Source organism: Strix uralensis, chromosome 32 (genome assembly GCF_047716275.1).
Source record: "Strix uralensis isolate ZFMK-TIS-50842 chromosome 32, bStrUra1, whole genome shotgun sequence".
Classification (NCBI taxonomy): domain Eukaryota; kingdom Metazoa; phylum Chordata; class Aves; order Strigiformes; family Strigidae; genus Strix; species Strix uralensis.
The window spans coordinates 2,207,307-2,231,416 of NC_134003.1; the positions used below are offsets into that span (position 1 = coordinate 2,207,307).

Sequence of the window (24,110 nt, forward strand, 5' to 3'; positions counted from 1 at the left end):
GATGGGCTGCCCGAATCGGGACCCCCCAGCTAAGAATAGCAGCGACGCTCAGGCTCAGCGAAACCCTGTTTTTATTAGCTGCGCGTCGGCCGAGTCTCCCCACCAGCCCCGTCACTTTTTCTTCCCCGCTTTCTCCCTCCGCATGGCCTTCGCCAGCTCCCCAATCAGCCGCCAGTACTCGCCGAATTTCAGCTCCTCGTCGTTGTTCACATCCAGCTCACTCATCTTCTCCTCCAGGGAGGGGACGTCCTGCGGAGGGAACAGGGGAGGCTCAGCCACAGCCCCCGGCGCCCTGCGAGCAGGGTGGGGATGGCAGGGGGGGAGCGGGGGCTGCTGCTCGCTCATGCTTGTGAATCCCAGGGTAGCAGGAGCAGCCCCCCAGTGTGGGGGGAGCCACGGGGATCCCGCCGCCCCCCCAGCTGCCCCTCGCCTCACCTTCATCAGGTTGGGCAGCTGGAGCTGCACCAGCTCCTTGAACTCGCCAGACGTCAGCGTGCCCTTCTTGCCCTCCTTCCCTGCGTGGGTGAAGAAGACGGTGACGATCTTCTCGATGGCCGTTTCCAGCTCGGTCAGCTCGCCCGTGGCCATGGTGCCGGGTGGCCCCGGGGCTGCAGGGAGAGAAGTCGAGAGGGGGTGTGAGGCAGAGGGGTGATACCCAGGGTGCGTCGGGAGAAAAGGACCCTCTCCCCTTCCCCAGCCCCGGGTGCAGCGAGTCTGCAAGGTCTCAGCTCTGTAGGGCTGAGCGGGGTCCCGGGGCTGCCCCGCTGCTCCCCAGGGACCGAGCGTTTGGGCCAGACCCTCCACGGGTGGCGCGGGGAGGGGACGAGGAGCCGTTCGGTGACGCCGCTGCCATCCAGCACAACGTGGCACAACCATCACGGAGGCAGCCAGGATGGGGTGGGGGGGACATCGGGAAAGGGACGGCGAGGGGTCCCCAGCGCCAGGCTCGTCCTGCAAGTGGCCGGGGTGGGGCTGGTGCCGCAGGCAGAGATTCCCCTACTTACCCCCCTCGCCTGCGGTCAGAGCGCTGCAGGCAGGTCGCGGCCCCCCGGGAGGTTTTATACCCTGCGCCGCAGGAGGGGAGAGCGAAACGCTTTGTCCCCCCGTGCCACGGCGTTGGGTTTCCTGTTGCAGCCGGACGGAGGGACAGACAGACAACGCCCGGACGTGGAGCCGTCCTCCTCTCCTCCCTCCCAGCGCGGGCAGCGGACCAAATTCTGCGCTCGGCCCCGCTGGTGTGAACCTGCCCCGGCGTCCGCGGCACCGCCTGGGCTCTGCCGCCGTCAGGGTGCTGCGGTGGGCAGCAGGGTGGGACCAGGAGGGACAACAGGAGGACAGAGTGGGCTGGAGCATCCCGAGAGGCTCAAGCATCACCCGGACCTTTCTGGGGGTGCGGGGCAGGTCTCACCACCCCCCAAACACACCCCTGGGGGTTCAGGGGTTGCAGCGAAGTCGGGGACGTGGGCCCCAGCGCCCCGCTGCGTCCCGCCATGCCCTGGCGCGGTGGCTCGTCCCAGCCCGCGATCCCGCGGTGCCGCAGACCCAGGGCCCGGCTCGACCCGCACCGAGTGAGAGTTGTGACTCAGCCACCCGCTGACATCATCCCTATTAATAGTGGGCTTTGTAAAAATTAATTAATCCAAATTAATTAGGGGGTTGGAACTGCCCGAGCGTTCCCCTTTAATCATCATGTATTTATAACATGGCAGCCCTGGCAGGTTTCCACCTGGGAGACGGAGCAGCTCCGCACCGCGGCACCGCCGTTCCCACGGGGCCCCCGAGCCGCATCCCGCGTCCCGACACCACGCTCCGGCCCCCAACAAACCCCCCGTGGTGCCCACACCAGGGGCAGCAGCACGGGATGGGGGTGATGTTGGGGACGCCCCTGATCTCCACGGCGCTGTGTCCCGGCGTCCCCACGGCAGCGTGACACCCAAAGGCCAGGGCGAGCAGCCCCCCCACCCTGGAGTAGGGTCCCAGGGACCCCAGCACAGCCTGGGAACCCCCCGCCCAGCGGTGCTTTGGGGGACCCAGAGCAGGGAGGACCCTGGCGCAACGCAACCATCACCAGCCCAGTTTCTGCTGAGCCCTGACGCACTCATTCCACCTCTCCGCAGCGATGGGGAGGCTCCAGCCAGCACCGGGCAGCCCGGTCCCCACCCCGCACCTATCACACCAGCTCACGGGGGAGGAATTGGCTTCCTGCAGCCCCGTGATGACGGGGGGGACGGGGACGGGACTTCCGGTGAACCCCACGTCAGGGGACCGAGATGGTCTCTTGGGAAACCACTGGGGTGAGTCAGGCTCAGCGAGGACGGGGACAGGTTTGGGGTGAATCACTGGCCCTGAGAGCCAGGCGGGCCCGTGACTCGCCACCCCTGGAATTCGGGGTGCCAAGACGGGGCGAGGAGGCAGCAGGCACTGCAGCGGCCCCGCGACAGGATGCAGCCAAATCACAGGTGACGGGAGAAACGGCACCTCCCGGTCGAGGTCGCTGGGATCCCCGTGGGCAGGGAGCGGTGACCCGGCCTCGGGGACCCCCCGGCACTCCCAGGAGATGGCCAAGCACTGCAGGACCAGGGGGGAGAGCTCAGGGTGCAGGTGCACCCCTGTCTTGGTCCTGGTGTTGCCCCCAATCTGTCTTGGTTGGGGACCCCAACCAGCGGCGGCCACCGCGGGTGTCAGCCCGACAGCGGTCGGCGCCAGCCCACCACACCCATCAGGGCTTGTTGGAGGCAAACGTGGTTATTTGGGGGTGCAAAACCGGGTGCTCAGTGCCACCGCGATGGCCCTGGCACGGCCGGCGCCCGGCAGCTCCCCACCACTCCAAACCCCAGGGATGGAAAAGCCTCTTCCTGGGACAGAGAGACAAGATCGGCCCAGCCCCAGCACCAGCAACTGGAGCAACTGGTTTAGCTGGGTCAAAGTGGAGCATGGGGAGTCGTAGCGGCTGAAACCTGTTCCAAGATGTGTGTAAACCTCCTGGCATGTCCCTCACTGCTCCCGGTTTGGTAAGAGTTTGTCCTGGGGATCTGCCAGCGCGGACACGCCGGGCGTGCTCTCCCCACGGCCGGCACCGCAGCGGCAGGGAGCGGGGCCGCGGCGCCCAGGGCCGACCCCTCCAGCACCCACCCGAGGCCCCTGCGGCGTCAGGGTTCACCCTTGGGCACCCGGCTCCAGCCAGTCCCACCGCTCGGGAAAGGCCTGGCCGAATCCTGCCCTCCGGGGAGCTTTGGGGTTTAATAAAAGCGGGGCAGAGCCCCTCCGAGCCCGGCCCTCGGGTTGGGAACACCAGCCGTGCTGGTGCCCGGGGCACGCTCTGTGCCCACGGCGGGGACCGGGGTCAGGTTATTTTTAAGCGATGCCTGTTCCCGTCACGGGCAGCTGCTGCCCAACTGGGGCCAGGCTTTTCCGGGAGGAGCGGCCGGATCCTGCCCACTGCCGAGCCGCGCTGGGGACGGGGACCGAGGGGCCCCTGCACGGACACCGCCGAGTGAGTGCCACCCTCCCCTGTGTCCCCCCCATCCCCAGGCTCAGGGTCCGGCCTCCCACGGAGCTCACCAGCCCCAGGGGTCCCCTCCCTGCCCCACACCAAAAATGGGTGCTGTGTCCTGCGGGAAGGCAGGTCCTGAGCCTCCATTTGGGACCCCCACTTCCATCTGGGACCCCCACTTCCATCTGGGACTTCCACCTCCAGTCAGGGACCCCCTTCAACTGCCCCACAGGTGCTGGACCCCCAAAACCCTACACATCACCCCAAACCCTCCAGCCCCACCCCTGCACAGGGCAGTGGCACTGGGGTGGCCGCAGGGGGTTGGGGGACAGGGTGGTTTTGGGGGTCCCCCGGCGGGGGCACGGGGGGTGCCGTGCAGCCACGCATTTCCCAACCGCGAGGACAGGAAGCGCCAGAGATGGAAACAGAGGGAGCAGGATATAATTAGCCCCAAATTAGGACTGGAATCTGGGATGAAGAGCCCGGCACCACCCGGCTCTTGCGAAAAGCCACAACGCCGCACCGGCAGCTCCTGGCAGCCCCCATGTGGGGGGGGGGGGTGTCCCCCAAAAAGGGGGTCCAATTGTGCCTGCCTGAATTTGGGGGTTCAGCACCGCTGCGGTGGCGCACGGGTTCAGCCCCACGCTGCCCCGGCCGCGCGGCCGTAACGAGAGCCGCAGCAGGGCCGGGATTATCAGCATCTGCGATGCCAGCTGGGGAATCTGGTTTCTTGGCTGAGCCGTTGCTGGAGCAACCTCCGGGCTGGGATTGTGGAGCTTTTTTTTAATTTGACAAGAGGCCTTTCTGTGTGCGGGGAGCGGGTGGCCCCGGGGGGCCTGGGCTGTGTCACCCGATAGCCCCCACCGGCTCCCCCCCAGCCCCGGCTGGCTCCCGTTGCGAGGCCGCGGACACCGGATACCCGCGTCTTATCAGCACGGGGGGAGGAGGGCCGGGGACGGATCCGGCACGGCACGGCGGCGCTGACAGATGGGGGATGCCGGCGGGCGCCGAGCGGGTGACGCCGCGGGGTCAGACCCCGGGCGCCACGGTGCCACGGGGGCCCCGCAACTGTGAACGGAGCCAGGGCCCGGGCCAGGATCCCACTGCAAGCCAGGCAGGGGGTGGCCCAAGCGAGGGACCCCGCTGGCCACCCCACATATCTGCGTTGTCCCCCTGGCATCCCGCTGCCCCCCAGCCTCCGCCATGGGGGTGGCGAGAAGGGACACCCAAGGTTTAGCATAAGGAGGGACACGGAGCCCCCCAAAGTTACTCTCAGTGTCGCTGCCCACCCCTCCCCTGCCCGCCACCACCCCGTAAAGCACCGGTGGGGCTGAAAATGCTCCTCTGCGTCACGCCGGGGCTGCTGTGGGGTGAGCAGGGTGCCGTGGGTTTGGGCTCCCTGCATCCCGGCCCCTGCGAAGGCGGCGCAGGGCGGCCCAGCGGTGCCAGCCGGGCTGTCCAGCCCCGGTATCGGATCCTCCCGGAGGGAGGGGGCTTGGAGCTTATTTAACGTCCCCGGCTGACCCAGCCCGGCACACTCGGAGCAGCGGGCGGGCGGCGCGGCGGGGAGCTCAGGTGAGCGCAGGTCCCGGCCGGGGCACAGGTGCCCTACAAGGGGGTAGGCAGCCGGGGCCCCCTCCCACAGGAGCACCCCATCCAGCCCTGGGGTGCCCCGAGACCCCCCGTGGCCCCGCTGCCGGTTCTCTGGCCAGCGCCAAGCGTTTGGAGTGGAGGCCACAGCATGCGACGCTGCCCAGCAGGGGATGGGGCAGGGGGTGGCTGCGATTTGGGGGCTGCCCCTCGCGGCAAGGGGGGCTGGTGGCTGCCCCCCGTAACGTGGCGGGTGCCTCCCCGTAGCCGGAGCCATGGCGTCGCAGCTGGAAGGGGCTATGGAGACGCTCATCAACGTCTTCCACCACTACTCGGGGAAAGAGGGGGACAAGTACAAGCTGAGCAAGAAGGAGCTGAAGGAGCTGCTGCAGAGCGAGCTGGGCTGCTTCCTGGAGGTAGGGACCAGCCGTGCTGGGGCGCAGGGGGACCCCCCTTTCCCTCCATGCCCTGGGGCAGCAGCATCCCAGCAGGCTGCTGAGCCCTGGGGCTCACCCTGTCACCCCCCCACCGCAGACCCAGAAGGACACGGGTGCCGTGGAGAAGATCATGCAGGATCTGGATGAGAACGGCGACGGGGAGGTGGACTTCCAGGAGTACGTGGTCCTGGTGGCCGCCCTCACCGTGGCCTGCAACACCTTCTTCTGGGAGAACGCCTGACCCAGGCCGGTCCCCACCCCGCAGCAGCCGGCCATGGTAGTCCCCAAAGCGCAGAGCCCCCCGCCACCCCCCCAGCTCACCCTCCGCTCCCCAGCACACCCGGGGGATCCCACTGGGATCCAGCTCCACAATAAAGGCACCGACCCAGCCAGAGGCATGTTGTCAGCTCCTTCGTTTCCAGGGTCAGGGTTTCTGCCCTGTCCCCCTGCTAAGTGCCCTCAGGGATTCCAGGGAGCGTTCCCTCTCCTGAGCCACGGGGTCACGGGGAAAAGCCACCCTGGGTCACCCCAAGTGCCTGGAGACATCCCTGTCTCCACCCTGCTCTGGCTCCTCCATCACACCCTGCGCCCCACCCTGCCCTGGAGCCTGGCGTCAACCCCAAACCACCCCAGGGCACAGCACAGCTAGGGCGGGTGACCCCAGCCTGCACCGGGGTGTTGGGGTGCAGGACACCGGGGTGCAACATGGGGGCACGGGGGTCCAGGGGGGAGGCGGCCGCAGGCCAGGACTCGTTGCCCGTCCCGCCAGAGGCGTGGGCACCGCGCCCCGTGGGGCTGGAGGAACCGGTTTCTTACCTCCTCCCCCAGCGGGCCTTCAGCCAGCAGCCCCCACGCCGAGGCCCTGCCCGGCCCGGCCCCGCGCAGGGCCGCCAGCGCCATCGTCTGCCGGGGCTGGGGCCAACCGCACGGCTCTGGGCCCCCCCGCCTCGGGTCGGGCCTCACACGGGGGCTGCCCCGGTAAAAAGCGGGGACACACCGGGGACAGCCAGGCCACGGGCCCTGCCCGGCCGCGGGGGGACCGAAGGCCCCGTAAGGCCTCCTTAGGTGTTCGGCGCCCACCCAGGCCAGGCCCTGACGGGCGGCCCCTGCGGGATCGGCCTCCGATCGCGGGGGAACCGGGGACCAGCCCCGCTGGAGCCCGGCCAGGCCGCAGCGTTCCCGTTGCCTCCGCCTTCCTGAGGGAGCTCCCGCCCACGGCCCGCCCCGGCCCCGCCCACCCCGCCCCGGGCCACCAATGGCCGAGGGGGCGGCCTTACGTCACGGCTGCCCCGCCCAATGACAGAAGGCGTGGCGACGTGCGGGGCTCTGCGCCTGCGCCCTGCCAGTCGCCGCCGCCATTTTGGCCGGCTCGACGCGGGCGGTGGGAGGAGGGAGGGTGTCTGTGGTTGCTGCCGCCATTTTGTCGCGGGTGTTTGAGTGCGGCGGGAGCGGGCGGAGGGCGCCGGAGCCAGCCCCACACCCCGCGCCACCCGCCAGTCAGCCCCACCGGAGACCTGGCGACCGTCTGCTTCGGTGAGAGGGGTTCGCCCTGGTCGGAGGGCTGCGAGGAGCGGCTCGGGAGGAGGGAGGCTCCGTAAGGGAGGCCGCGGGGTCCCCTCAAGGCGGTTGGGGGCGTCTGATTTTTGCCCTTTGAGGGAGGGGGTGATGGTGAGGTGTTTGCCGCTGCCCAGGCTTTGTGCACCCACGGCCGGGCTTTCTCTCCCCATTTCGTAAGGCAGCTGTTGGATGGGGCTGGATCGAGGGCCCAGACCAGGCCTCGCCTTCCTCCCCGTCCTTGGCCGGCGGTGCCGGGGCTGCCTCCGCGTTGCGTGGTGGGCTTATGGGAGCGGGGCTTCCTCTACGAGCTGCGCTGCCGTTGTTATTCTGGAAAAATGCTTTTTAAAAACACTTTTAATTTAAAAAAACGGCTTGTGGCTGCCTGTTGGCTTAATTTCTAGCTGATGAACTGTAAAGCATTGTAAAGAAAGCATTTTGTTGAAGGTATTTTGAGGATGAGTTCTTCTGGCAGTCATTTAAATACTAAATCTGATACTAATTATAACAAAATAAGAGAAATGGATCTGCATAGTTAGTGGGTTTGAGCTTTGCACATTTCAGTCGTATTCATCACTGTGAAAGCACTCGGGCTTGATCTGTGCTCCAAAGATCAGGAACAGCTGAGTTTAAATCCCTTTGCTGCTTTCATGAGGTATGTGGCAGGCTCTCATGTTAGAGAACCGCATCAGGTTTGCGGATGAGCTGCCTACTAGAGTATTAGATATTAAAAAGCCATTTTCACTTTCTAAAAAGATGCCTTCTTAGTAAGGATGAGTTAACTTCCTGATTTATTAAACCTGCTGTATCATGGCAGTGGCCTAGAAAAATTATTAAAAATGCATTAATAGAATACCTGTTACCATTCTTGATTCTCTCCACCAAAGGAGCCAGAATGCAGGTTTTTTTAATGTTTAGTTGAATAAGCACAAGATCTCCGTGCCATTTTGTTAAATCTGGTTCTCGTGTTTTGCAGATTCTCTTGATCTGAAGATGGCTGCACAGTCAGCACCGAAGGTTGTGCTAAAGAGCACCACCAAGATGTCTCTGAATGAGCGGTGAGGAAGCCAACAGCAGCTTCAGCTCATAAGAAATTTTTTTACTTAATTATCACTGTCCGGTGTCCAAAAACCAACGTGGTTTCTGCCCTCTTTTAACCTCACTAAAACAAGCAGATGGCTATGCTCCTCTGTCTTAAACTGCAACAAATGTGGTACGCCAGGTTAAAAGGGCAAGTGTTTTGGAGAAATTTATCCATAGCAGTTAATATTAAACTGTTCAACACATAAATATGGTGGGATGTGTTATAACAAAAGAGAGAAACCTCACACCCTCCCTTTTTCTTCCACATGTTTTTACATTTATATAGTTGACACTGCAGCACGGTAGCATGTTACCTAAGCTGCAGCAGGCTTGCTGCTTTGTCCGAGGCAGACACACGTGCATGTGGTCTGGCCTGTAAGAGGCATGCAGCAGGCCATTAAACAAGCCCAAAGGCCCTTTAACAGTGTTTTGGGCCTTGTAAGAGGCAAATGCTTTGCTTCATCTCCATCTCTCTCTTTTCTTGATCTCTTTGTTTCTTCTGTTGAGTATTCTTCTGTTTTTCCATGCCATTGAGCTTTTGCAGTTCTATAGCGACAACTAACAGTGACGCTGCAGTTCTGTTTCACTTTCCTACTAATCGCTCTCGGATTAACCACGTTAGTACCGTTGAACCCGGGATAAAGGGAGCCATTTGTGTGCAGTTCTGCTCTAGCAAGTGCTGCAGTGAGATGTAGCTTACCCCAGGGGAGCTGAGTGCCGAGGTGCAGTGCCGGGAAGGCTTGCTGGCCTGTTTCATTTTGGTCAGTCCATATTCCTCATCTGTGTTTTCTTTTGCAGTCTTGTGTAGCTTCCAGGACACGGTAGAAAGCTGATGGGTTGCTGTTAAGGAGGCTTACCATCTTGCTGTATATTCTGCTCCTGTATAGCTCTTAAAGACAGAAGATTCTTTGTGCACCAAAGAAACTGCCAAGTGAGCTGGTTTTATAAGTGAGCGCACTTGGGTGGTGGCATTTCTTACGGCACCAGTTCTGTGGTGCACTGGGGGCAAACCGGTCTCTTCTCAGGGCGAGGTATTTTATAAAGCTGCCTTCTGGCGTTGAGTTTTTAAAACGTTTTCTCGGATCTTTGAGGGTTAATTTGGCTTTTGCGGTCAGATTTCATTTTGCTTTTCTGTTTCTGTGATGTCCTCTCCCATCTGTCATGATCATCTCTGCTTATTGCTTGTTTTCATTCCTTCTGCCATTTCTAAAATCAGTAACCTAAAGCTTTATCACTTCTGAATTAATATACAACATCATTTCTGAGTTTCCAGTTCTTGCACACTTGTGGAAAACAAGGAATACGTAATCACATATGACGTGACCTAAGTACCACTCTTTACATAAGGTTCATGGGATCTGGAGATCCAGTCTTGAGAACCATGAAATGCCAATAAATGTATGTAATAAAGCTTTATTTAAACACCCATTTTATTCGACCTTGAAGCTTTACTAACATGCTGAAGAACAAACAGCCGATGCCAGTGAATATTCGGGCTACCATGCAGCAGCAGCAGCAGCTAGCCAGTGCCAGAAACAGAAGACTGGCTCAGCAGATGGAGAATAGACCTTCTGTCCAGGCTGCTTTGAAGCTTAAACAGGTGAGAGAAAGTGGCGTATTTTGGGACAGCCTGTTGATGCCTGTCACCAGCAGATGGCTTTTCAGGATGTGGTGGATTTTGAAAAATGCTCCTGAAAGTTAAAAATGAGAGACACCTAGACTTGCAGAAAAGCCTGCTTTTTACTTCAGATAAGTAATGCTTTGACTTACTGGTTAATATTGTTGAGTTGCGGGGGGTTTTTTGTGCTGGCTGTTCATGTCTCCTCTCTATTTTTTCAGAGAATTGTTCTCATTCTGGGTTTCTGGATCTGCCGAGTGCTTCATCTTGCAATCTAGCTGCAGTTATAATTGCTGCAGATTGTTTCCAGTACTTACTATCCAGTTGAGGCTGGTTGCTCCCATCCCCAACTCCACCCTCTCTCGGTGCGCTCCCTTGATAGCAGCTGGCTGCGAGGAACGGATGAACAAACTGATTTTTGCGATTGCTTGCAAATGCTAGAATGCAGGCCTGGATTTCAGGGCTAGGGTTGCATTCTCCTTCTATAGAGTCTTTTATCGTTCCACGTTTCAGTGATGGTTTTGGTGTGTTCCTCAAGTTGCCTTCTGTCAGTAGAGCAGAAGACCAAAGCAAACGTGCAAAATTTTGATTGCTGCGCTCAATGTGCTTCTCCATAACTCTGGACTTACAGAAGGGGCTGGGGGCAAAACCTCTCTACAACAGAAACCTCAGTAATGGAGAAGAGAGCTGTTTGTGCAGGCTCTGCTGTCTGTCAGGCTGCAGGGTTTTCTTGCAAGTTTTAAAGCTTATGTTTAAATGGGAAGGCTGGTAAGATGAGCTTAAAACGCATGTGTAGGGCACAAACTGAAACCTGTGGGGTAGTGCCTCACCGCTGTGCAGCGAGTTCAGACAGCACAGCGTGACTTGACTACAGCAGTAGTGAAATAGAGTTCTGTGCAGTATCTTGCACATGAGGAGAAAGCTCTAGAAATTTCTTAGCTGAGCTGCTTCACCAAATAGCTGGAATACTTAAACCTGCCAGACATGCTCGCGCTCAGAGCTTGCTCTCTGATAAAGAGGAATGCAGCTGCTTTTTAAGATCTCTTGAGACTCCTGTTGTAAAAACAGACTGTGGTGCCGGTTAGCCTTGCAGGGCTTGTAAACAAAAGCTCTGGAAATGGTAGTCTAAATTATTTTCTGCTTTTAAAAAAACAAAAAGTTTGAAAAGTTAAGAATTTCACAACTGATAAGTGAAACTAGATTGAAAGAGTGAAGTTTCTGCTTGCTGAATTGAGGTGCCACAGAGGAGCAGGGAAGAACTAGTCTTGTGGCTTAGCTCTTAAACCCGTTTGATTTGTATGTTGGGCATAGGTGTAACTTTCATGGTCTTCTGGAATTAAATGCGACAAGGGAGGGCCACGGAAGGGTGTTGCAGGGCAATTGGGAAACCTGGTGTATGTTGGGTTGCTCTTCAAAGATTGCACGTTGCTCTGGAAGTTCCTGTGGTAATTGGATTTTCACAAAATATGCGTACTTGGTATCAGCAGGAGCTTTTCTGATCCTTCTGTGCTGGGGAGCATTGATCCCAGCGATGGGTTACCCGTGCTTCAGAAGGGACCTCCCTGAACTCCTGCGGAGCACTGCTGGTGCTAGATTCGTGGGTTTGTGTTTTGCATCGTCTGAGTGCACAAGTGTTTATGTAAACCTGCTGGGGTGTTTTTTTAATATAAAAGCATTTATACTGACTGGTTCTGGATGTGCATTTACTTAGTCGCTGAAGCAGACCAAGGTGCTCCTGCTCTGAGGTAGAGCAGAAGGGTGAGCACTCTTGGGCTGTTTCAGTGCAAAGTCCAGCAGCTTATCTTAAACTCTCACGGTAAGTGACATAAATCAATAATTGGATGTGGAACATACACGTGCTTTCTCATTCCTTTCTGCCAGCCAGGCTGGGCAAAAGAGAGAGGCTAACGTTTTAGTCTGCTGCGGCTGTTAGAAGAATGAATGACTGTCTAAACTCTGAGGCAGTAAAACTTAAAATCTTAGTGCAGCTGCAGAGGAGACTGATTTTAGAGGGACCAATTCTGCTGTCCACAGGCTTGTAGACAAGCGATAACTTGGAACCTGTAGTAACACACAGCCTTTGTGGCTGCTCCTGTCACCTTGGGGCCAGCAGCTTTTGTTCTTGAGACAAGTGTGAAGGTTCCTGCTGTTGCTCCTTAGCTCCCTGTAGGGTTCGGTGGTGCCCACAGAAGCGGTAGCCTGCTTTGTGGAGACCAGATTGATACCAGTACGTGTTAATACTGGGATGTAAACTGGCGGTTCAGCTGCTGCTTTGTGAGCAGCTGAGCAGTCTCTGCAGCAGTTCTGGTGTAGGTGATTGAGGGCAGGAGCTGCTACAGCCAGCCCAAGGGAAGCCAGCTCTGTGAAATGAAAAATGTGACATGAAAAAAAAAAAAAAAAAAAAACCAAACTTCAAAAGCCAGATCCACAAAGATTACTGTTTTGCTGCTGTTCTGGTGAGGGTAGATTTCTTCAGCATAGATGGAAAAGTGGTTATTTTCCCTAGCTGTTGAGTTAGTCTGGTGCCCTAGTCCTAGGCGGAAGCCTGGCCAGGATGGGGCAGCAGGCCACTGGGAATGATATCCGTGGCGTGTGGCTGCACAGATGGCACTTGCTCTGGGGAGGGAGGTTCAGCTTGTGCCACAGCAGGGGTAGCTGCTTTCTGTCTCAAGGATTTGCTTGGACTGTCACCTTCCAGCAGAAGGGATTAGGGGGCTGCCTTGGGGATTAAGTGTCCACTTTGATTCGGACTGAGCAGCACTGCTAAAAATGGAGAAAAATATTTCTTCCAAAGCTGCAAACTTTCTTGTCTCTGTACAAACACTTGCTTCCAGGAAAGGTCTTTGTTCTCTGTTTGACCTTCACAAATTATCCCTCTCAGAGCAGATTTCATTGTCTTCCTTTGAAGCTCGATTATATATTGCAGAGAGCTGGTGACCCTCTTCTATTTTTTTTTTTTAAAAAACAAAACAACACACCACTTTTCTTGATAAGCGATTGTTGTGCCGTTTGTGTTGCAAGACAGAGATTGCTGCATGATTCTCTTGTTTCTCCAAAATCTATTCCAGAAGAGCTTGAAGCAACGCCTCGGTAAAAGTAACATCCAGGCACGATTAGGCCGGCCGGCAGGACCCCTTGCTCGCGGAGCCATGGGAGGAAGAGGACTGTCCATGGGGCAGAGAGGCTTGCCGCGAGGAGCCATGCGTGGTGGCCGGGGAGCGAGAGCTCTGCTGAGAGGAGGAGTCCCGCTCAGAGGTCAGTACCGTGGCTGAACCGGAGTTGCTTGGATCTGTATGTCTTTTTGACAGCGTGACTCAGAAAACTTAATTTCTTTCTGATTTGATTCCCTTTCTCTATTGAAGGGCAGAGCCTGCTTCGTGGAGGACGAGGTATATCCCCCAGGATGGGCCTGAGAAGAGGTGGCATCAGAGGTCGTGGTGGCCCTGGGAGAGGTGGTCTGGGCAGAGGCGCCATGGGCCGTGGAGGACTCGGTGGCAGAGGTTAGTGCACACAGACTTCAGGAGCAACATGTTGCTGCTGAATAAGTAGAAGTAAGCTTTAATCCTTTTTAAGGCTAGCATGCATAAGTACATGCATCCCCAAAACCCCTTGTTCTTGAATTTGTGTACAACGCAGAGCTAAATTAAGGCTTTCATTCCTGAAATATTTTGCCAGGCCTTGTGCCAAACGAGATCCCTGACTTGTGTCAGTGTTGCTAGAGGGGTTCTGGGGACTGTCAGCGAAGTTGTCCCCTCCTGGGGGTATCGCCAGCTGGGTGATGCGGGGCAGTGAGTAATCCTCAGGGTATTGAGGAAGACTCTGCTGTGTCCTTGCACTTAAGGAAATGATAGAGAGCCTGTGTAAACTAAGAGACTCTTAAAATAATTAGTGAGGGGAGGAAATTTAACAGAGGAGAAAGCCTAAACCCCTGCAAAATAAACTGAAATTCAAAGTCTGAAAGCAAATCAAGTCTTGGGTAAATGAACTCTTCGTTTTCAACAACAAATCAGAGAAGCAGTAAAGCAAGAGGAAGTAGAGGAGACAGCTGTTGATGGTAGGGTTGTTAATGTTTCAGCCAGATGTTTGGTGAGAACACCAGCCAAACGCGCTCTCGTGTTACCTTGGGCTTGGCCCAGTGTTTGTAGGAGTTAGAGCCGACAGTCACCGCTGTCTTGACAGCTTTGGCTTGTAGCTTTAGCTGTATTTCTTAGCCTGACAAACACATGCTGATTGATGTGGGCTCTTGGGTATCCTTCTCCTGGAGGAAAAATTTGCTCGTAACAGGGTGATGGCGTTGCCACTTCGCCAAAAGCTTCAGCCCGACCCGGAGGTGTGCAGGAGCTTGGGGAGAGAAGTACGCAGCGTGTCGGCGGGACCGGGAGACGAGCAGGGGAGGTGGGAGCCTGAGCTAAGAGCGTAGCTCTTAGTCGCGGATCAAATGTCTGTCTGGGCTGAAACAGAAGCAGCCTGGGGAGTTAATCCGGCGCAGCAAAACCCGAGGCTCGGTCTGGTGTAGTGTGTAACCGCCATCTTGTCTCCCTGTAAGGTCGCGGCATGGCGGGCCGGGGCCGAGGGGGCTTTGGAGGTCGTGGCAGAGGCAGAGGACGAGGAAGAGGATCAGCACGTCCCGCCTTGACCAAGGAGCAGCTGGACAACCAGTTAGATGCTTACATGTCTAAAACGAAAGGACACCTCGATGCTGAGCTGGATGCTTACATGGCTCAGACAGACCCGGAAACAAACGACTGAAGGCGGCTCCCAGAGACTCGCGTTGAAGTTAGTGTGTGATGTCGGTGCCCATAAGCTAAAAACGGAAACCCCGGTTCATGCTGGAAGGACCCGCAGGAATAGGCAGCGGCCCAGTTCTACCCAGAGATCAGACTTTAGTGTGTTCCTTTAATGTTTTGATACTATCTGTTGTATGAAATCTTTTTTTTTTGATTGTTTTTTTTATATCTCTCTCTGTCCCTGATTACTCCAAACACAAACGTGACAGATCTGCTGCAGTTACTCTGCTGACATCAGTGCTGGTGGAGCGCTCGTGGGTGCTGGGATCTCGCGTGTTTAGGTGCCTCTTGAGCTCTGCAGTCGCATCTTGGGATGGGCCGTGTCCCCAAGCGTGACCCAAGGGCCGAGTTCACACTCAAAGTTCAGTTTAACCCATCTGAAGCGCAAAAAAAAAAAAAAAAAAACAACAACCAACAAACAAAACCTCCCAGCAGGGCAAACAGGTCAGGTTTAGTTGTAGTGCTTCTTCTAGACACACCAATCTTGTTTTGCACCAAAAGTTCCTCTTGTGTTGGCGCATGCCTCATGCAGAGCATTTCCCAGGTTGAAAACTTCCTTGGTTTGGTTTTTTGTTTGGTTTTTAGAAAAAAGTTTTAATTTCTTTGCGTTGTGTTCAAACAGATGGCACCAGCGGTTTCTGTATCTGCGAGAAAATAAATCTTTATTTAAAGGAATTGGAAGCAGGAACGTAAAATTACAGCTGCGACGACAAAGCGTGGTAGAACTGTCTCTTTTTAAAACACAGGGTCCAAAATTCATCCGTTGCCTTTCGGTGTCACCAAAACCGCATCCTCTGATCAGCCCAACTGCCTGCATTTACCCCACGGGGTGGGGAAGGGTCTGGTCCTCCCCCCTCTCCTCAAGTTTGAAGTTCAGCCATTCTGTGAACTGTTCCAGTTTCAATGGAATCTTGTATTTCTGGTTTGTTGTAACAAAGGAGAAATAATTATAAAAGCAACGTGGACTCTGGGTGGTTTTTTTATCTTGGAAGTAGGGGTGGGTTTTTTTTTTTTGCTCCCCTGCTGCCATGCTTTGGGGTGACTTTGCAGGGGGCAGAAAGAAACTGAGGAAGGTTGTGTCGTGTGCTGTGAGAGGAGACCCCGACCTCACCGTGGAGGGGGAAAAACTCCCCCAAACCCCCCTCGGTGGGGAGCGGTCACGGGCAGCCGCTGCCTGCGGGTGGGCAGCTGCTGCCTGCGCACCACAAAGGCCTGGGGCCGAGGCTGCCCGGGCTCTTCCGGAAGGGTTTACATCCCCGCCTCGGGCAGCCACCGGGCCCTGCCTCCTGCCCCGGGCTGCCGCGGTTCCGGGGCGCGGGCAGGGGGTGCCCGGGGCCGGCCCTGCGCTGGGGCTGGGCGCCGGGGCCCGGCTCGGGCGGCCATGGAGCCCTGAGGGCGCGGAGAGCCGCCCCGCCCGCCATGGAAGCGCCGCCGCTATTGGTTGGCGACGCGACGGCCGCCTGTCACGGCGCCTGCTATTGGCTGCGGCGTTCCAGCGCCTCACGCGCTCCGGCTTTTCCTTTTGTTATTGTAGCAAACAAGTTGGAGAGCGGCGGCGGGAGCGGGCAGGGACGGGCAGGGCTGCGGGCAGCCGGAGGAGATGCCGCGGGAGCCGGGCCCCGAGTGAGGAGAGCCGGGCGGCGGAGGTGAGTAGCCGGCCCGGCCCCGGTGTGTGTCCCCCCGCTTCCTCCCCTCATCGGCTCCGCGTCCCACGCGTGTCCCCACTCGTGTCCCCTCCCCGAAGCCGGTCGCTGCTCTCTGCTCGCCCCACCCGCCTGCGGAGACACCCCCCCGGCCTCTCGCTGTCAGCGCTGCCGCCCCCGTTCAACTGCTGGGCAGGGCAGGGGGGCACCGGCACCCCCACCCGCTCAGGCGGCCCCTCCGCGCCTCTCCCCGCTGTCCTCCCGCCGGTGGCCCCAAAACCGGGGAAACAGCCGTTTTCAGTCTGCGGGCAACCTCAGGACGGAGGTGGGCCACTTCCCCACGAAGTCCTGGGAGTTGGGATATGGCAGGGATGGCCCTTTGGCACCCGCTTTTCCAGAGCATCCCTCCCGCTTCCCTTCCCGCGCTCCTCATCCTCCCTCCAAGGCCTCAGACATGGGGAGCATCCCCCTCCCCAGCCCGGGCAGCCGGAGCTGCGCTGGGGGGGGCAGAAGCCTGGGCAGCGGGCAGACGCAGGCAGGAATGAAGTCCCCACCCAGGCACCCGTCGGTCCCTTTGTCCCTGCCCTTGAGATTATCTGGGAGCAAAGTTAGTGGCCCCGGAGCCGAGGAGATTAGGCCGGAGTCTGTGTCCGTGCGGGAGCTGCAGGAGGTGGCTTCCCCCCACCCCACGCTGCTCGTCCCCCTCCTGAGCTGGGGGACAAGGTGGCTCCGGCTCTGGGGCTCGGGCTATGGGATCAGTGAGGTGTTTTCACGGCAGGAGCGATGCGGGGTGGGGAGGAGGGGAGACCTCGATCCCAGCCCCGCGCTGTCACAGGAGGAGCCCTGACAGGTTTGTGAAAAGCCCCCAGCCACGTCCCCTCAGCTGGGACAAAAGACTCGCACAGAAATGTCACTTCCCATCTGGAGCGGGGCGATGAGGCGCCTCATTATTCCTCTGCTTCGCTCCGACGCCGGGGCAGGAGGGGCCTTTTGGGGTCCGCTTTGCCTGCAGTGCCGGCAGGGACAGTCATCCTCTCCGAGAGCCGGCACTCCCGGCCGCCGCAGCGCCGGGGGGGAGCTGGAGCCAGGGAGAAGCCAGCTCTGGCCCCCGCTCACCCCAGTTTCCCCCAAACCAGACCAGGCTAAGTTTCGGGTGGGGCTGGAGGTGACCCTGACCCTTCAAGTCTTTCCTGTAGCAGCTGGCATTGGCCTTGGGGTCCAGCCACCAGAGCTGGGGGGAACTGGGACCCACAAATATTCCTTCCAGGGTGATCCGGGGCAGCCCCTGCTTGCAGGGAGTCCCCGCTGCCCTCTTTCACCTTTTTTGGCCTCAAAATTGAACCTTGAGGTAGGGACCAGGCAGGCAGGGACCCTGGGGATGAGCCAGGCAAAACTGAACCAGGCAGGGACCCTGGGGACGAGCTGGCTGGCAGAGAGCAGGCAGGAGTCCCGGCACTAGAGCAGCTCAGGGACCCCCAGGACGGGTGCCCAAGGCTGCGTTAGCACCCATGGGGCCAACCCCACAGCCTGGCGGGGTGCTCAGGGTTTTGCCCCAGCTGTGGGGGGCTCTATGGGGCCCCTCCAGCATCCTTAGAGGTGTCCCCATGGCCGACAGCATCTGGCTCGTCTCAAGCCGGAGGATCGCGGCCAGCGGCATCGCTCCGGCAAGAGGGGGGCCATGGCCCTGCGCCCGCCCGGGGCGGGAGGAGCAGGCAGGGTGCGGGCAGGACAGCCTGCCTCCCGTCCTGCAGATAAGCAGCGCGGAGCAAGGGTTGACGGTTTGTTGTGTCTGCCGCCGCTGACCCAAGGTTTTTCCCAGCCCCTGGAGCGTTGCACCCGCCATGACGCAGAACCAGGACCCCGCTGCAGCGGCACCGCAGTGGGCGCAGAGCCCCGGCACGGCCACGGCCGGGGAGGGGATGATGCTCACGGGGCCTCGGCACGTGTGCGTATGCAGGCGGCTCTTGGCGTGTACACGCTCTGGCAGGGGAGGCAGGAAAGGGAGAAGCCCAGCAGCGAGCGAGGGGTTAAGGAGCGGCGCCAAGCTGGGGCTCTGTTTAGTCTGGCCCCAGCGCCAGCGATGGGACGGGCAGCGTGGAGCTGCGAGCGCGTGTGTCTGTCGCCCAGCGCAGGGCGAGCGCTTGCAGGCTTACACGCACGCAGGCACCCTTGCACGCTGCGCACACGCGGGTGTGCTCCCTGCCAGGCCGTCGCTGTGGCGCGGCCGGTGTCCCCACACCCCTGCGTGCTGCTGAGCGTGACGCCGTGGCCCAGCTCTGGCTCTGCTGCCGTCGGAGCCAGGGACCGCGGGGAGCTGGGGACACCCCGAGTGGCCCGGCATTGCTGTAACCCCTGTGCCTCTTCCCACCCTGGACAGGGACCGTGGAACGCAGGCGTCCGGGCCGGCCCCCCCCCATTCAAGGTGACATACGGCTTTGTCCCATGTCCTCCTCACCCACCACGTGCCATTTTGGGGGGCTGCCACATCCCCGGTGCCATCCAGGAGCCGCGTCCCCTCTTGCCGGCACCAAGCACCCCATGTCTGCCCCGTGGGCACCAGCACCCCATACGGTGCTTAACTCCCAGCTCGGTGGCCCCATGCCACAGCGGCCGTGCAGGCGAGGGCAGCGGGGACAGCAGGTCCCCTGCGGCAGGGTGACAGGCAGGGCCGTGCCGTGCCGTGCCTTGCAGGGGAGCAGCGCCATGTCCCTCGGCGCGCCCACGAGCAGCGACGCCTGCCTCAGCATCGTGCACAGCCTGATGTGCCACCGGCAGGGCGGGGAGAACGAGACCTTCGCCAAACGGGCCATCGAGAGCCTCGTCAAGAAGCTCAAGGAGAAGAAGGACGAGCTCGACTCGCTCATCGCCGCCATCACCACCAACGGCGCCCACCCCAGCAAGTGCGTCACCATCCAGCGCACCTTGGACGGGCGGCTCCAGGTAAGCCCCCTGCCGCGGGACACGGGTGTCTGGAGGGGCCTCAGCAGACCCGCAACACCCTGACAGCCCCCCGTGCACCCCATGGCCTTCCCCGAGCTGGGGGGACCTGAGTGTCCTGAGACCCCACAACCCTCCCCAAGCTGAGACCTGGGTGTTGGGGTGCCCCATGACCCCCGAGACCCCACAACCCTCCCTGAGCTGGGGGGCACCCAGGTGCCCCATGCAAGCCTTCCCCAAACTTGGGGGACCTGGGTGTTGGGATGCCCCAAGACCCCCAGCTCTCCCCAAACTGGGGGACCCCAGGCATCCTGCTGCCCCGAGACCCCCCCAGGCCTCCCCAAACTGGGGGACCCAGGCATTCTGGTGCCCTAAGACCCCCCAGCCCTCCCCAACCTGGAGGGACCCAGGCGTACAGGCAGCGAGGGGCCCAGTGGAGGGGTCCGGGACCCCCCACCCCTGGGAGGGGCGCACAGAGGGACCCCCACCGCGTCGAGCCTGCGGCTCCGGGCTGGGAGCCATGCTGACTTCAGTGTCTGGGCTCGCACCCACCCACAGCAGGGGCTGCCCCGGAGATGGGGGGACAGGGGCAGGGGACAGGGGACAGGCAGATGTCCCCAACCTCTCAGGGCAGATGCATCCAGGCAGGGGCAGCCGCAGGCAGCGTTGGCCCCTGCCTGCATCCCCCCCCCTCCCCACCCCTGGCGCTGGCATCCCCCGGCGACTCTGCCCCCCCTTCCCGGGATGAGTCACTGTCTGGCAGCCTGCAAGCCGCGGAGAGGGGGGGAAGTGGGGGGGTTGTTATGTCTGGAGCCGGGGAGGCGCAGGGGGAGCCCCCCAACCGCCGCGGGGTCCCGGCCTGGCGCCAGCCCCCTGCGCGGGGGGGGGGATGCTGGGGGGGTCCAGCATCCAGGCTGGGTGCAGTCAGCGTGGTGGGGGGTACAGGGGGTCCATCCCTGCACCCCACCTTGTCACCCCGGTGTCCCCGCCCTGTGTGTGTGTGTGTGTGTCCCGCAGGTGGCTGGCAGGAAGGGGTTCCCCCACGTCATCTACGCCCGGCTCTGGCGCTGGCCCGACCTCCACAAAAACGAGCTGAAACACGTCAAATTTTGCCAATTCGCCTTCGACCTCAAGTACGACAGCGTCTGCGTCAACCCCTACCACTACGAGCGTGTGGTGGCCCCTGCCATTGGTGAGCCAGCCTCACTGCCACTGCTGGGACCCCCGGGGGGTGGGGGGACACGGGGGACCCCCAACTCCCCCCACCAGCACCCATAACACCCCCCCCCTGCACCCCATCTCTCCCCTGACAGGTCTGAGCATCCAGAGCACAGGTGAGACCCCAGCACAGGGCCGGCGGGGAGCACCCCCAGAGCCAGCACCCCCCCCCGCAGCGGGTCCCCGTGCCCCCCCATGGTCTCCGGTGTGTGTCCCCCCCCCTCCCCAGTGCCCCCCACGCGCCTGGTGAAGGAGGAGTTTGTCCATGACTGTGTGCAGATGGAGGTGCCGCCCGGCCGGGAGCAGGGGGCCAAGCGGGCGCCGCGTCTGCCCCCCCCCGAGCCCTACCGCCAGCCGCCGCCCCCCCTCCAGCTCCCCGAGTCCCCCCGCGTCCCCGGGAGCCTCTACCCTGCGCTGCCCATGTCACCCCCAGGTGAGACCCCCCCCCGTTAACCCCCGTCCCCATCCCTTGGGAAGGGTTTGGGGGGGCATCAACCTGAGCCTCCCCCCACCTCATGTGTCATGTGTGTCCCCCCCCAGTGGCTCCCGGCGGCTCCCTGCTCTCGCTGCCCCACGGCGAGGGGCTGCTGCAGATCTCCTGCCCCACGCCGCCGCCGGCCGCCCCGGCGCAGCCCCCCCCGCAGAACGGCTACCCCAAGCCGCCCTACCACAGTGAGTACCAGGGTCACCCCACGTCCAGCGGGGGCCCCACCCGGGGACCCCCCCACCCCACACCCTCTTTCCTGCCCCAGGTTCACCAGCGAGCTGGACCGGTGCTGCCGTCTACGCGCCGAGTCTGGGGGGGGCGCAGCCCACCCCCCCGCCACAACCCAACAGCCGGAGCCCCCCGCAGCCCCCACTCCACCACCCCAGTCACTACTGTAGGTTTGGGGGGGACTGCGGGGGGGTCATCTGCAAGGTGCCAGCCCCTTCGCTGCGCTGAGCCCGTCTCTGCCCCTCCCCAGGGCCCCCACACCATAACTCCGGGCCGTACCAGCAACCAGTGTCCACCCACCCCGGTAAGTGCCCCCCACCCTGATTAGCACCCCGGTGATCACCCCCCTCCCCAAGCCATGGGTGCGCTGACACCCCCTGTCCATGTGTCCCCCCACTCCAGGGCCAGAGTTCTGGTGCTCCATCGCCTACTTCGAGATGGACGTGCAGGTGGGGGAGATCTTCAAGGTGCCGTCCAGCTGCCCCGTGGTCGTCGTGGACGGTTACGTGGATCCCTCGGGGGGGGATCGCTTCTGCCTGGGGCAGCTCTCCAACGTCCACCGCACCGACGCCAGCGAGCGGGCCCGGTGGGGCGGGGGGCAAGGGGGGGGGACGACACACAGGGGCAATGACGGGGTGCAGGGTGGGTGTGGGGGTACAGGTGTGCATGGGGGTGAAGGAATGGATGGGGTAAATGGGGAGGGGGGCAATGGGGGGGTGAGGCGTGGGGCAGAAAGGGGAGATGGGGGGCAAAAGGGTACGTGGGGGTGCAGGGGTGATACAGGGGGAAACTGGTGGATATAGGGGGCAACTGGGGGATATATGGAGCAGGTGGGGGATATATGGGGCAGGTGGAGGAATATAGGGGGCAAATGGGGGATATATGGGGCGGGTGGGGGATATGGCGGCAAATGGGGAGTGTAGGGGGCAAATGGATATATGGGGCAGGTGGGGGATATGGGGGCAAATGGGGAATATAGGGGGCAGGTGGGGGGATATAGGGGCAAATGGATATAGGGAGCAACTGGGAGGTGATGGGTGGAAGGGGGATATAGGGGGCAAAATATGTGGGACAAGGGGGGTGATACAGGGAGCAACGGGGGATACAGGGGGCAATGGGGGATGATGGGGTGGAAGGGGGATATAGGGGCAAATGGGGATATATGGGGCAGGTGGGATATTGGGGGCCACTGGGGGATATATGGGGCACATATAGGGGGCAAATGGGGATATATGGGGCAGGTGGGGGGATATAGGGGGAAACTGAGGGATGATGGGGCAGGGGGGGGACATAGTGGGGGAATCGGGCAATGTCCGGGGCAGAAGGGGGGTCTAGAGGGAAAATGAGGGAAGTACAGGGCAGGTGGGGGGATACGGTGGGGCTAATGGGGGTTTTGGGGGCAGCCGGGGATGCTGCAGGGGGGGAGCCGGTGCTGACGGTCTCTGCGGGCCAGGCTGCACATCGGGAAGGGCGTTCAGCTGGAGTGCCGCGGCGAGGGCGACGTGTGGATGCGGTGCCTGAGCGACCACGCCGTCTTCGTGCAGAGCTACTACCTGGACCGAGAGGCCGGGAGAGCCCCCGGGGACGCCGTGCACAAGATCTACCCCGGTGCCTACATCAAGGTGGGGGGTCCTCGGGGGAAAAGGGGGGACCCCGCATCCCCAGGAGGGAGGGGTACCAGGGGTGGAGGGAGCCCCGTGTCCATGTTAAAGGGGGTCCCGGGCAAAGGGGCCCCATGCTGGAGGGGGCGTGGAGGGACCAGAGGTGGGGGGACCCCCGTGCCCACATTAAAGGGGGTCCTGGGTAATGGGTCACCCATGTTGGGGGACAACAGAGGGACCCCAGAGGATGGAGGGACCCCCAAGTCCATGTTAAAGGGGGTCCTGGGCAATGGGTCACCCATGTTGGGGGACAACAGAGGGACCCCAGAGGATGGAGGGACCCCCAAGTCCATGTTAAAGGGGGTCCTGGGCAATGGGTCACCCATGTTGGGGGGCAACGGAGGGACCCCAGAGGATGGAGGGACCCCCAAGTCCATGTTAAAGGGGGTCCTGGGCAATGGGTCACCCATGTTGGGGGACAACAGAGGGACCCCAGAGGATGGAGGGACCCCCAAGTCCATGTTAAAGGGGGTCCTGGGCAATGGGTCACCCATGTTGGGGGGCAACAGAGGGACCCCAGAGGATGGAGGAACCCCCATGTCCATGTTAAAGGGGGTCCTGGGCAATGGGTCACCCACACTGGGGGTCAACAGACGGACCCCAGAGGATGGAGGGACCCCTGTGCCCACATTAAAGGGGGTCCTGGGCAATGGGTCACCCACGCTGGGGGTCAACAGACGGACCCCAGGGATGCAGGGACGCCTATGCCCCTGCTGAAGGGGTTCCTCAGGGCATCCCTCTCCCACACTGCCCTACTGAGGGGTCCCCCCACGTTGTCCCCAGGTATTTGACCTGCGCCAGTGCCACCGCCAGATGCAGCAGCAAGCAGCCACGGCCCAGGCCGCAGCCGCCGCTCAGGCTGCCGCCGTGGCCGGCAACATCCCGGGTCCCGGCTCGGTGGGAGGCATCGCGCCGGCCGTGGGTGAGTGAGCCCCCGCGGGTGGGACCAGACCCCCGTGGCCATGGGGATCCCTCCCCCACGGCCGCGTCTGTCCCGGGCAGGGCTGTCGGCGGCGGCGGGGATCGGCGTGGACGACCTGCGGCGGTTGTGCATCCTGCGGCTGAGCTTCGTCAAGGGCTGGGGGCCCGACTACCCCCGGCAGAGCATCAAGCACACGCCGTGCTGGATCGAGGTGCACCTCCATCGCGCCCTGCAGCTGCTGGACGAGGTCCTGCACACCATGCCCGCCGCCGAGCCGGGCCCCTTGGGCTGACCCCTGCCCCTCTTAATTTAATTTTTGTAAGAAAAAGCCAAAAAAAAAAAAAAAAAAAGTACCAAAAACGCACAGCGGGGGCTGGTTTTAACCGTTATTTCATGAACGGGTTTGGGTTGTGCCGCGCGGCTCTGTCTGCGCTTCCCGCGGGTGCTCGGCG

The 24,110-nt window shown here is 60.8% G+C and overlaps 4 protein-coding genes across 10 annotated transcripts; 3 read left to right on the top strand and 1 right to left on the bottom strand.

Moving 5' to 3' along the window:
- Positions 1-54: 54 nt before the first annotated feature.
- S100A13 (S100 calcium binding protein A13) lies at positions 55-6,706 on the bottom strand. Of its 2 annotated transcripts, none has more exons than XM_074853513.1 (3): positions 6,337-6,706; positions 436-608; positions 55-249 (listed from the first exon to the last, which is right to left on the bottom strand). In XM_074853513.1, exons 2-3 carry the CDS (start codon positions 586-588, stop codon positions 112-114), a joined length of 291 nt encoding a protein of 96 aa, XP_074709614.1. In that variant the 5' UTR covers positions 589-608; positions 6,337-6,706; the 3' UTR covers positions 55-111. The 2 variants fall into 2 exon arrangements, with proteins under 2 accessions (XP_074709614.1, XP_074709613.1); XM_074853512.1 differs by lacking the exon at positions 6,337-6,706 and adding an exon at positions 1,005-1,584.
- Positions 3,353-5,914, top strand: S100A1 (S100 calcium binding protein A1). Its single transcript, XM_074853515.1, has 3 exons — positions 3,353-3,493; positions 5,351-5,499; positions 5,618-5,914. The coding sequence occupies exons 2-3, from the start codon at positions 5,359-5,361 to the stop codon at positions 5,759-5,761; spliced, it is 285 nt and encodes a 94-aa protein (XP_074709616.1). The 5' UTR covers positions 3,353-3,493; positions 5,351-5,358; the 3' UTR covers positions 5,762-5,914.
- Positions 6,707-6,872: 166 nt separating the features above from the next.
- Positions 6,873-15,521, top strand: CHTOP (chromatin target of PRMT1). Of its 3 annotated transcripts, none has more exons than XM_074853511.1 (6): positions 6,873-7,053; positions 8,051-8,132; positions 9,604-9,757; positions 12,844-13,030; positions 13,138-13,275; positions 14,060-14,314. In XM_074853511.1, the coding sequence occupies exons 2-6, from the start codon at positions 8,068-8,070 to the stop codon at positions 14,062-14,064; spliced, it is 549 nt and encodes a 182-aa protein (XP_074709612.1). In that variant the 5' UTR covers positions 6,873-7,053; positions 8,051-8,067; the 3' UTR covers positions 14,065-14,314. The 3 variants fall into 3 exon arrangements, with proteins under 3 accessions (XP_074709612.1, XP_074709610.1, XP_074709611.1); XM_074853509.1 differs by lacking the exon at positions 14,060-14,314 and adding an exon at positions 14,322-15,521 and having other exon boundaries at positions 6,875-7,053; XM_074853510.1 differs by lacking the exon at positions 14,060-14,314 and adding an exon at positions 14,322-15,521 and having other exon boundaries at positions 6,875-7,053; positions 12,847-13,030.
- A 585-nt stretch (positions 15,522-16,106) lies between these two features.
- On the top strand, positions 16,107-24,024 carry LOC141936251 (mothers against decapentaplegic homolog 4-like). Of its 4 annotated transcripts, XM_074853078.1 has the most exons (13): positions 16,107-16,208; positions 18,025-18,150; positions 18,897-19,145; positions 20,160-20,334; positions 20,456-20,476; positions 20,590-20,793; positions 20,901-21,032; positions 21,113-21,241; positions 21,326-21,379; positions 21,478-21,661; positions 22,529-22,697; positions 23,520-23,658; positions 23,739-24,024. In XM_074853078.1, exons 3-13 carry the CDS (start codon positions 18,909-18,911, stop codon positions 23,948-23,950), a joined length of 1,656 nt encoding a protein of 551 aa, XP_074709179.1. In that variant the 5' UTR covers positions 16,107-16,208; positions 18,025-18,150; positions 18,897-18,908; the 3' UTR covers positions 23,951-24,024. The 4 variants fall into 4 exon arrangements, with proteins under 4 accessions (XP_074709179.1, XP_074709176.1, XP_074709178.1 ...); XM_074853075.1 differs by lacking the exon at positions 18,025-18,150 and having other exon boundaries at positions 16,108-16,208; XM_074853077.1 differs by lacking the exon at positions 18,025-18,150 and having other exon boundaries at positions 16,108-16,208; positions 22,620-22,697.
- The last annotated feature ends 86 nt before the right edge of the window (positions 24,025-24,110 follow it).